The 12,252-nt window shown below is 38.1% G+C and overlaps 1 protein-coding gene across 1 annotated transcript in view; it reads left to right on the forward strand.

Moving 5' to 3' along the window:
- Nucleotides 1–12,252, forward strand: part of IGF2R (insulin like growth factor 2 receptor) — a 93,540-nt gene that overhangs the window by 44,679 nt on the left and 36,609 nt on the right. The window contains exons 19-27 of the mRNA XM_083372883.1: nt 299–478; nt 2,418–2,519; nt 3,257–3,358; nt 3,864–4,029; nt 5,088–5,255; nt 6,819–6,962; nt 7,868–8,046; nt 9,788–9,875; nt 11,645–11,860. Of these exons, the coding sequence (XP_083229009.1) occupies nt 299–478; nt 2,418–2,519; nt 3,257–3,358; nt 3,864–4,029; nt 5,088–5,255; nt 6,819–6,962; nt 7,868–8,046; nt 9,788–9,875; nt 11,645–11,860 (1,345 nt within the window). The remainder of the gene's footprint in view (nt 1–298; nt 479–2,417; nt 2,520–3,256; nt 3,359–3,863; nt 4,030–5,087; nt 5,256–6,818; nt 6,963–7,867; nt 8,047–9,787; nt 9,876–11,644; nt 11,861–12,252) is intronic.

The following is a 12,252-nucleotide window of genomic DNA, read 5'->3' on the forward strand; positions in this document are numbered from 1 at the left end:
AGATAAAAATGGCCGCCGCTGCAGTAGAAACTGAAACGAAGTCGCATGGCTACAGAGGCCTCTTTGGTGGGCAATTTTAAATTTCTAATGTAAATACTCTTTTTCTAAATTAATTCATTTTTGTGAAAACTCGCTAAATAAGTGCTCCTACCTGGGGGATTACATGTATATGGGTAAGCTTTGGAGAATTTTTATAATCTTCACAGAAAGAATTGTGCATATTTTTATTGTATTATTTTAAATATTTTTTTCTTATAAATGCCTTTGCTTTAGAAAGATTTCGTTCCTCTCATTTCAGGCTGGCTCTTCTAAAATTTCCAATAGTAACCTTGGGATAGCCTTGCAAAGTCCCATTTTTGAAGGACATGGTAGAATCCTTTTAAATTACACCGGTGGCTCTCTGTGCGTAAGGGCAGATGATGACAAGTCAGAACCTTTCTCAAGCCTCATCCATCTTGTTTGTGCCAAGGGCCTTCTTGTAAGTTTCTGATGGGTTATTTATTTATTTATTAAATTTTTAATGATGCCTATCTCCCCTAACTCTGGGTAGCTGGCATCATTTTTGCGCTGTAGCTTCATACTGTTATAGAATTTGACCACCACTATATAAAAGTAGAAAACACGCTATAGATGAATTCTTTGATTCCTGTTGTCATATTTTATATATTTATTTATTTTAAAAATTTATATAGCCACCCATCTCACAAAACAAGTGACTCTGGGTAGCATACAATAAATCTAAATAACAATAAAACACAGATACCAGCTGTTACTATTAAAAACATTAAAGACCATAAAAGTTCAGCTAAAAATTTGATGAAGAAGTGTCAATAATAATAGAGCCATCTTACTAGTTCGCTAGTTTTCTGGGATTTCCAGACTTGGTGCCAAGCTAACGTCTTGGAGAATATTCCACAGTGTGGATGCCAGAGCCGAGAAAGTTGCCACCTAGGGTCCTCTACTAAATCTGGTGGGACAGAAAGATGTAATAGGGAAGAGACAGCCCTCAAATGACCCAGTCCCATGCCATGTAAGGATTTAAAGCTTGAATTGGACCGGGGGGGGGGGAAAACTGGCAACCAGTGCAGCTTTTGGAGCAGAGGTGGAGCAAGTGTTCTATGAGGAACTCACGTAACTGTCCACGCTGCTGCATTTTGCACTAGGTGAAGTTTCCAGGTACTCTTCAAGGGCAGCCTGCTGTAGAGCCTATTACAATAGTACAACTTGGAGGTGACTAGAGATGAGGGAGTGTGAAGAGAACCCCTTGATCTAGGAATGAGCACAACTGATGCACAATACAGTGCTGTGTGAAGGCCCTTCTAGCCACGACTGCCACCTGCTTGTTGGAAAGAGCTGTGAGTTGTGAGTCCAGGAGGACCCCCAGATTGCACATGTCTACTTCGGGCAGTGTAATTCCACTGAGCACCAAAGATGGCTTAGCGATAAAATGTAAATGGATTTTACACTTGTTCAGTTGGAGTAGAATGAATAATCATTGTATCATAATAGTCCAAAATGTGCTTTGAAACTTTTGTGACTCATTTCATCTTCATCTAGCAGAAGTATCATTCAAGAGTGGAAATAAAGCGCAACCAAAGAAGCCCTAGAATTTTCAGAAATATAAAAAACTCAAAGCACCTTAACGTGGAACTCATATACCTAGTTATTACAGTATGCTAAATAAGGTTGGAAAATCAGAACAAAGGGAAATAGGATGGAGCATCCAGTTAATTAATTTAACTAATTAAATTAGGATTAATTTAGCTTTTCTATCACAGATTATAGTATTAAAAGTGACATAAGTGCAGGGTAAACTATTTTAGGTTTTTGTATTTCTTTCCTAAGTAGAAGTGATGATGGTTGAGCAAGTTCTGTGTTTTAGAGCAGGGGTCTCCAAAACCTGGTCCATGGACCAGCACCAGGCCACAGCATGCCAGAAACTAGGCCGCACAAACAAGTGAAGTCACATCCATGAGAAACCACACACCTCCAGTCCACGGAAAAACCTCTCTCCACGGAACCGGTCCCTGATGTCCAAAATGCTGCTGGGGGGGGGGGGCAAAAGCCCTAATAAGCAGGCAGATACATAGAATGAAGGCTATTGCTAAGCACATTGATTTGTGTTTTAGATTGTAAGCCACCCTGAGTCTTCGGAGAAGGGCGGGATATAAATGGGATTTAAAAAAAAAGATTGGGGGCCACTGTTTTAGAGGACAGTTGAGTGCATTCTGCTTAGTCTGTAGCCATGCTATTTTCTAGTTGCCTGGGTACTAATCAGGTCCAACTCTGCTTAGTTTTACAGTAGTGCTCAGATTGAAATAATGACGTCTTTCATATTTGCTTTCCTCTCTTTCAAAGCAATTTCAAAATTGACGTGTTATTCCTTGTCTTAACATTGGGACCTGTTATATTTCCAGAATAGCAGCCCAAGATTTTTAGAGATGAAAGACTGTGTTGCAACTTTTCTGTGGGAAACTGAAGCTGCCTGTCCAGTCACCACTACACATGGAGAGTCTCAGGTAAGAGCAGAAAAGGCTTATACTTCCATGCTGTGTGTAAAGATGGATTATAAGGATTCATAAATATAAATGTGAATCCTCATAATCCATCTTTTGCTTATTGATCTGAAATTCAGTCTGAGAAAGCTTGCATGCATGCTGTAGGTGAAAATCTTGTTTCAGCTGCCTATTCCTTCTTCTCCTTTCCAAAAAATAATTCTAGATTTCCATTCTTACCCAGCAACTCATTATTAATTTTTAGTACAAAGAAAGGCTTCTGGGAGATGACTAAGACAGTAGAGGCAAGCAGTTGAAGCAAGCAAATTTACAAAGAGCTCTAAATAGGATACTGATGTTAGAGTTCACTTTTATTCAACTTCTTACAATATCTTTTTTTTAAATCAGATTTTCCTAGATCATTCTCTTAAAGAATTTATTAGGGCAAACCTTAAAGTCTGTTTTTTTCAAAACTTCCAAGGAAGATGTGAGACACAAATAGCATAGCCCTTAAACTTTGTATATGATTCATCAAACAAGATTTGGGACTAGCACTGCTATAGATAGAGGGCACTTTTGAAAATATTAGTAATTTTACTTTATTTGATATCCTTTGACTTTCAACAAGATAAATATCCTGAATATAAATAGCTTTGAATTTACCTCTAGATAATCATAACAATATGGTAGATACTACCTCTACTTTTTATTTCTAAGGCTGCAGATGTTTTTAAGTTTATGAATTGTGTCTTTTCCTGCAGAGCTGCTCTGTAAAAGACCCAAACACTGGATTTCTATATAACCTGGAACCATTAGCTTTGGAAAAAGCATACATTGTTGAAGGAATTAAAAAGAGCTACATGGTAATAATTTTCATTTCTGAGTTCTTGTCATTTTTCTGAAGTGAATTAATAAATTGGTTTGCTTTCTTGAGGGAAGTATAAAAAGCACTCAGAACCACATCTTGTGTATTGTGAAAAGAATTCCTGATAATAGTAATGTTAATAAACCAAATAAATATACTGTGAGCTACATATTGGGAAAAGCTTTAGCCCAAGAACTGAACAAATGATTTATATGCAGGATTTAGTAGTTAAAAGTAAAATACAGGTCATTTAAATCCTGAAAGGCTGCTATGAAACAGAACAGAAAAGTTAAGATGATTTAGATGGGCTAGTTAGATGGGTAAAAGGCAGCTTCCAGAGCAGTTACTGTGGAATTAGAATTTTTCATGTCAAACTCAAAGCCTACATTTATATTCTGTATCACTTTGGCTAAGCTAAGTAAAGATACGTGAGTGTGGTCTTGATAATTATGTGCATCAAATAGTAGAAACTTAACGTATATTGATTGCATTCAATCTCTTAGGTAAGTATTTGTAGACCAGCCAAGGAATGTGGGCCTATTCCTGGTACTGAAGTTGATGATTCAATTGGTGGATGTGAAACAGAAGACCTACAACATGTTCGTTTGGTGAAACTGAACAAAACTCTTCATTTGTCTACAGAAGGATACCTATCACTTACTTATACAGGTAAAGTGAGTGTGGCTTACATTGTAAATGCTTCCCTTCCAGTATAGTCACTACCACATGTTTTCAAGAGATAATATTTAGTCATTATACAGTGCTCATCCCCTCAGGCTTTCTTCTGCAGTCTGTAGTTCCTAGAGCTCATATCTAAAGAAACACCTATTATTTTTAATTCAAAGGAAAGTAGAGTCCATGTACAATGTACAGCTTGTTCGCTATTACCCTAGAAACTGTATATGCTTGCCCATCTTCTGAATCCACAGACAAAAATGTTTAATGCTTCTTCAGATTCCTGTAAAAAAAGAGAGATTGGAGCTTAAAAATCTGGAGATGTGGAATTCAAGATATATAAGAAAGCCTAATAAAAGAGATTGTAGAAAATGTTCATTACTTACAGGGTATAATTTATCTCCATCATACTTTAATATTTGCTCTTTCTTTAACCTATAATAGTGAATGTATCTTGATTCAGTCATGGAAATATTTTATTTTTAAAAAAATACACGATGAACTTGGGTGAAAGTCTTTCCCTTGTCATGCCTGAAAAACCATCATATTTTTCCCTTCATTGAACTGTATTGTTCTTGTGGAGTTTTTTTTGCTCTTTACTGTCCGATGTTCCAATGTGTGCAGATTTAAAGGAACAGTATATATATAGTATTCCTTGTTGAGCAACCACTTGCTCAGTGACTGAAGTTATGATGGTCCTGAACAAAGAGATTTACACCTAACCATTGTAGTTGTGGTTGTTATAGTATCCTCGAGGTCATGTGATAGCAGTTTGAATGTTTGGCAACTGGCTCACAATTACAACCTTGCAGCATCCCTAACATGATTGCTGTTTGCTGCCTTTATTACTAGTTTCTGACAAGCAAATTCAATAGGGAAATCAGCAGGAGGTTGCAGATGACAATTCTGCGATGTTACGCCTAAGTGGGATTTGCCTAAAAACAGCAGCTCAGACTTAGCAATGGAATTCCCAGCTCCAAGTACAGGAGCTAACCACTAACTGAAAAGAGTTGGAGAATACTTTATCTTGATGTTTTATTTTCATGTTTCAGGGCCCAATGACAATTTCATCATTACTTTTACTTGTAATCAGTCCTATCCTGGAGAACTCAAATTTGTACATGAAGAAATGAATTCTGCACAAAATATTCATAATACTTACTTTGAGTTCTACACAGCCTTAGCCTGCCCACCTGCTCCAGTTGATTGCCAAGTCACTGGTGAGTAAACTAGAATAGGTAAATTCTTGTTTAAAAGATGTAGAAATTCTGAGCCCACATTCATTACTCTTCCATAGAAGGCATTAACTGTTTTTTAAACAAAGCAGCATAATCTTTGATTTTTGAGGTGCTAGTCATCTTGTTCTTGTTCTATTTAATAATTATTTTTGATTAAGCTATAAACTGTTCCTTTTGCCTAAGGTACTGTAGTGGTTTTCTTTTTCTTCTAAATTAAGTTAAGAAAGAAGAAACATTTAAGTGGTTTTTGTTGACTTAATACTGAAAAGGTATTTTTAAGTGAAAGTTAGATAGATAGATAGATAGATAGATAGATAGATAGATAGATAGATAGATAGATAGATAGATAGAGATAGAGACAGAGACAGAGACAGAGACAGAGATAGATAGATAGATAGTTGTCTTTTACATACAGTGCAACTCCATCTCCTCTTTTATGGGGTCTGTTTTTTGGAACAGTTTGTATCCTCCTATCAGTATGTTCCGGTCATGGGTTTCATCCCACCAAGTTTCAGTAATTCCAGCTATATCATATCTACCTTCATGTAGTAATAATTCATGTTTTTTCTATTTGTTCCCCAAACTTTGAGCATTTGTGTATAGGCATTTGAGATCTTTATGCCTGACTCTAGGTATGCTTCCTATGTTTCCTATTTGAAGTTTGAGATTGTCTTCTTTCCCATCCCTCCTTACTTCATTATTTGATTTGTTTTCTAGGGTTTGCTTGCAATTAGGTTCTGGAGATCCTAAAGATTGGTCACCTCCCCCCTCGATTTTAGTTTAAAGCCCTCCTGATAAGTTGAGCTGGTCATTTTCTGAAAACATTCTTCCCAGTTTTTGTGAGGTGTTGCCCATCTCTTGCTTAAAGTCCATCATGGAGGTAGTGCAGACCATGGTCCAGGAATCCAAAGTTCTTTTGGCGACACCAACCCTTTAGCCCAGGCATGTCAAACTCACAACATCACGTGACATTGCGCAATGTATCATGACTTTTCCCCCATTGCCGTCAATGGGGTAGGCACGGTTTCAGAGTGATGCATCTGGCCCGTGGGCTGACAGTTTGACATGCCTGCTAGCCAGTGGTTCACTTCTAGAATCCTTTATTCTCTTAACTGGATGTTGACCTTTCATTGGCAGTACAGATGAAAAAACTACTTGTGCACCTAACTCCTTAACTTTCTTGCCTAGCTGCTCGTAATCACTCAATATTGTTTTCGGATTCATTTTCGTGTCATTCATCCCTACGTGTAACAGAAGAAAAGGGTAGTAATCTCTGGGTTTTATTATTTTGGTTAGGGATTTCTTGAGGTATGCTTGAATGTTTTGATATAAAAATACTGGGAAGTTATATATAATAGTAAAGCACCCAACCTTTATTTGTAGAGTCTTCTGATTTCATAATGCATATTTTGTTTTAATATTATTTTATTACTTTGCTCTTCAAATGTCAGGCTTGGATGACTAACCTCTTGGAAATTGGGGTCTGACTTGGATAAGGAGGATTTGATTTAATCAAGCATTTCCAGTTCCTGCTTGTGTTTTCAGATTCTGATGGCAATGAATATGATCTGAGTGACTTGAGCAGAGATCATGAACCCTGGATTGCCCTGGATACAACAGCAGATGCCAAAAAAAGAACTTTCTATCTCAATGTTTGCAGGCCACTTCCCTACATACCAGGATGTTCAGGTAAGTATCTTAGGTTACCTAATGATGCAGAGTTGACCTACCAGTGCTTAGAACACAAATGGGTAGACTTAGTTGAACAGACTACAGTGATAAGGTTCGTACAATAAACTGAGCCAGGAATCTGCTTCCTGTTACTCATGAGCTGCAAGCTTCTCCCCCCCTCCTTGTAATTTTGTTACTCTTGATTGATTGATTGATTGATTATGTACCATCAAGTCACTGTCAATTCTTAGTGACCATATAGATAAATTTTCTCCATGATGATCAGTCCTCAACCTGGTCTTTCATGTCTTCCAATGATGCCCTCATCATCACTTTGACTGAATCCATCCACCTTGCTGGTGGTCCTTCTCTTCTTCCTTTTTCTTTCACCTTTCCCAGCATTGTGGTGACTTCATTTGCCTATCATGTTGATCAAAACTAAACAAACCAGTTTGGCACGTTTCTGTATATAAACCTGTCAGTAGTTTATCTGTTTAAGGACCTTCAAATGATTTAAAAAAATTGACTGAACTGTTTCTAAAAGCCTTTTTAATCCGACTTTTATTCTTCTATCTTTGTCACATTGAATTTTAATGCTAGAATATATATTATGATAGAGGAGAATAGCAATTATCAGTTTGAAGCTTGGATAGTGTAAAGATAGAAATAATAGTTTTAAACCAATTTTAATTTTGTTTTACAGAAAAACAACTGTAAAAATAAAGGAAGTAAAGAAAAATCCTTGTGTCAGTCAGCAAGGACGTATTGAGTTTAAATTTTACTAACATATCAGTCCAGATATGATTAACTTAAGAAAAGGAGAAAAGAATGTTAAATTACTTTTGAGCCCCTTTTGAAAAGAATTAATGCAATCCTTTTGGGAAACGTAAATATGTATTTTGAAATGTGTCTTTTGGCTGCAGCTGGTGTACTAGGAGCTTGTGTGAAATACGCTGATAAAAGCCAGAATCTTGGTGTCATTCAAATAAGTCCTCAGGCTGCCACTGATGGATCCCTTACTATTGTGTATTTAAATGGAGACAAATGCAAAGATAAACAACAGTACTCAACACGGATAATTTTCCAGTGTGATCAAGCTATGGTAAGTTCATGTATAGCAGTGTTTTTCAAACTTGGCAACTTTAAGATGTGTGGAATTCCAGAATTCCACAGCCAGCCTACCATACATCTTAAACTTGCCATGTTTGAAAAACACTATGTACGGTATAAGCAAATTCTACTATTTCATGATCTAGATGCCATAACATGACTGCTTTTTGCAACCTTGCAGGCTGGTATTATCTTTGCCATTCATATCCTTTTCCAACTTGTCTGTACTTTTGCAGGACTAGTGTGTGTAGAAGCTTAGGAATTCTGTTCCTTTAAAAAAAATATCAAATAATTGTGCAGAGGTGCATTTTTCAAGGCTTTTCATTTCTTCTAGCCTCAAAGGCTTTGGCTGCAAGAAACTGAGTGCACAGCTGCGCATTCATCTCTTTCCCAGATGGCTCCTTGGGATACTGTCAGAGATTCCTTAGAGCAGTTTTTAACACCTTCCCCCCACCCTCCAATACACCTGTAGAGAATCAGGGACTCCAAAAGTAGTAACATATTGTACCTATGTCATAATGATTGTATGTAGTTGATTTGGGTGGAATAGCTTCACAAATGTTCCTCTTCTAAAGGTGTAGAAATATATTTAGAGGAACTAGTCAGTGGATGCTGCCTATTTGAAATCACGGTTGCTAAAAAAAAGGATACTAAATTTAAAGTAAAGTGAAAGGCTCTGTTTTTTTTCATTATTTAAAAATGACTATTTCATATTGATTATTCCATATCATTCAGTTTTCCATGTTTCCACTTCAGAGAGAGCCTCAGGAGATGAGGCAATATGGATCGATGGGAAATTTATTTATTTTGGCTTAAAAGGTTTTAAGTTTTGTTTGATGTACTTGCCTGACCAGTTCAGAATCTTAGCCAGCCTTCCTTCCTTCCTTCCTTTGCTCCCTTGCTCCTGACAGAAAAAAAATTGGTGGTGTGATCTACAGAGGCAGTATGGCTAAGAGTTGCAATTCAAATCACTTGCTTAATTATTATTGTTTACTCTGAATTTGAATGAAGTTGGAGCTAGGCTAACAGGGAGAGGGAAGAATGAAGAAAAACAACATAGGAAAGATTGGTAGAGACAATGTAGACCAGACATGTCAAACACAAGGCCCGGGGGCCAGATCCGGCCCACAAAATGGTTTCATGTGGCCCGCAAAGCATTCCTGGAAACAGTAAGGGAATGGCCCCCACTGCCTTGGCCCTGGCCCAGAGACCCTCCTTCTGCCAGAGACCCCCAGATCTCTCCCACTCCTGCCCAGGCCCCCATAGGCACCCTTGATGCAAACAATGTAGAGTTGGCCATGCCCACCCAGTAGGCCATACACATTATAGCCACGCCCACCCAGTAGGCCATACGCACTCTAGCCACACCCACCCAGTAGGCCACGCCCACCCAGTCCATACCCACCTGGCCCCCTGAGGGCAACCACAATGCTGATGCGGCCCTCAATGAAATTGAGTTTGACACCCCTGATGTAGACAGTATACACATAGGTATATAGACATGTGTTTGAAAACCTGGCTCTTGTGTAGCAGTACTGATTAGTTCTCTTGTTGAGTATAAAATGATAGTCAAAAATGAAATTCTCAGGTTCCCAGTTTCTTTTTTGACAAATGAGATTTGAACGGAATAATGGCCAGTGAATCATAGAATGGTGATTCAGTAGCATATAAGGGAATCAGAGGTTCATTCATGCATGCATGAAACCTGTCAAACTTTTCATCTTTATGTTTAGGAATCACCAGTGTTTCAATATGAAAAGGACTGTGAGTTTGTGTTTCTCTGGAGAACACTAGCAGCTTGCCCTGTGCACAGAGCAGAAGGTAAATATGAAGACTTAAAATAGTTTTGTTCTTCAACCTCTATAGCTAAAGCCCATGAATAAGTTTATATTTAATATGAAAGAAGAAAGGCAAGTTTTATCTTGAACATAAATTCCCCGTGTATATCCAGTTCTTTCCTAATTCGTGTATATGGCAGAAGTCTTAACTTCCAAATATTTCATATAGGGAGCGGGTTAGGATGCTGAGCCTGTCGATCAGAAGGTCGGCAGTTTGGCGGGTCGAATCCCGAGTGCCGCGTAACAAAGTGAGCGCCTCTTACTCGTCCCAGCTTCTGCCAACCTAGCAGTTCGAAAGCACGTAAAAATGCAAGTAGAAAAATAGGGACCACTACGGTGGGAAGGTAACAGCGTTCCGTGCGCCTTTGGCGTCTAGTCATGCCGGCCGCATGACCACGGAGACGTCCTCGGACAAGCGCTGGCTCTTCGGCTTTGAAACGTAGATGAGCACCGGCTCCTAGAGTCGGAAATGACTAGCATGCATGTGTGGGGGAACCTTTACCTTTACCTTATGATTACACATATACACCCTATCTCCAAAAATTGTTATCAAGTTACAGCTGCTAATATTAACTGTTTTTAAATTTAATATGAATTAAATAAAAAGTTTGTTATTGACTTAATTCTACCATTTACTTCTTGGAATGGGGGCCTTCTGTATTTGTTATAGGCCAGAGATGGGTTTTGGTCCAGAAGAGATGGTCTCACTTTTTGTATGTATGTGTGATGCTATGTAACATGTTCAGGAAAGAGAAGGTGCAGGTGTTTTTAGAACAGAAATCTTGTGAAACTAAATGATTGTAAGAGATGTAACATTTCCATAAATTTTAATTATATAAAATACATAGGAAAAAGGGAGGATTTGTGAAGAAAAATGAAATACATAAAATATTTAATTTTTAATTCTCTTTAGAAGTGTAAAGCCATTTCTTACATTTTATATTATTCTTTAGTTTGCTTTTTAGTGATATGCTTTATCTGTATAGTTTCTCAGTGAGAACATAAAAAAAAACAATAGTCATTAATGGAAGGTAATGGAAAGGAAGTTGCTAATGGATGGGCTGATGCCCAGGCATGCAAATGTGAAGTGGAGAAAGTGGGGCGGGATGCACCAGTCCTTCACTACTTGCCCCATAAGACCTGCCTGTTCAATCTGGTCATGGTCAAAGCGTTGAATAATCAAACTATTCCAAATTTTAGTTCAGACAGGCTGCATCTTACCTAGAATGGTTCAGCTGTCAAAGTAGCTGGGATTTGGGTGGCGTATAAATTTAATAATAATTATTTCTGAGGCACAGTATAGCATTAGCACTTAGACTTATATACTGCCCCACAGGGCTTTACAGCAGTCTCCTGGCAGATTACAATGTCAACGTATTGCCCCCAACAATCTGGGTCCTCATTCCACCAATCTCAGCAGGATGGAAGGCTGAGGCAACCTTGCACCCATCAGAATCGAACTCCAGGCTGTGGGCACAGTTAACCTGCTATGCTGCATTCAAATTACTGTACCACAGGGCCCCATATTTCTTTGGGGCATGGCACGTAACAGATTTTGCTTTTGATACTTGTGTTAGATAATCTATTACTGTGAAAGTAATTTTCATGACAGCCAATTTGTACGTTGGAATTTCTGTTTAAAGAAATAATTCGCTGAAATACAGTTAAGTGATTGTCTTAAATAAATAACTGTACGTCATTCTACAGCATTAGATTATCATTTTTTCCCTTGTGGTTTTGGGTTTTTTTAAGGTGAGAACTGTCAAGTGAAAGATCCAAGATATAGTTATGTATATAACTTGTCACCACTTCGTGGGAATGATATTAAAGTCAGCACCGAAGAATATGACTACTACTTTAGAATCTGTGATAGACTAACAACAGATTGCAAACAATCAAGCAACAGTGGAAATATGGTGTCATCATGTCAAATTAAAAAACAAGAGCCACATGATAAAAAAATAGCAGGTAAGGTCATTCTCAGATTTGTTGCCTTGATTTGCTATCCAAGCAAATGCCTTCATGGAGCTTTTCTTTGATACTACTCTAGGTAGCTTGATATTTAGTTGTAGTGGTTGTGTAATTCTGCTTCCACAACCACAAGTCCTCTGGCTGTGCTAATAATTGCATGTGATTACAGTTGGAGGCCAACTAAAGATGAAGTTTTTACTGCTGATGTTAATTACTACTGTTAATATCCTTTCCCTCTATACCAGGCATGTCAAACTTGCGACGTCATGCGACTTTCCCCCCATTGCCAGCAATGGGGTGGGCGCGATTTCAGTATGATGCGTCTGGCCCCCGGGCCGGCAGTTTGACATGCCTGGTCTGTACCTTCACCGAATTTTAAATTCATCTGA

This window comes from Vipera ursinii (genome assembly GCF_947247035.1).
Source record: "Vipera ursinii genome assembly, chromosome: 1".
In the NCBI taxonomy this organism is placed as follows: domain Eukaryota; kingdom Metazoa; phylum Chordata; class Lepidosauria; order Squamata; family Viperidae; genus Vipera; species Vipera ursinii.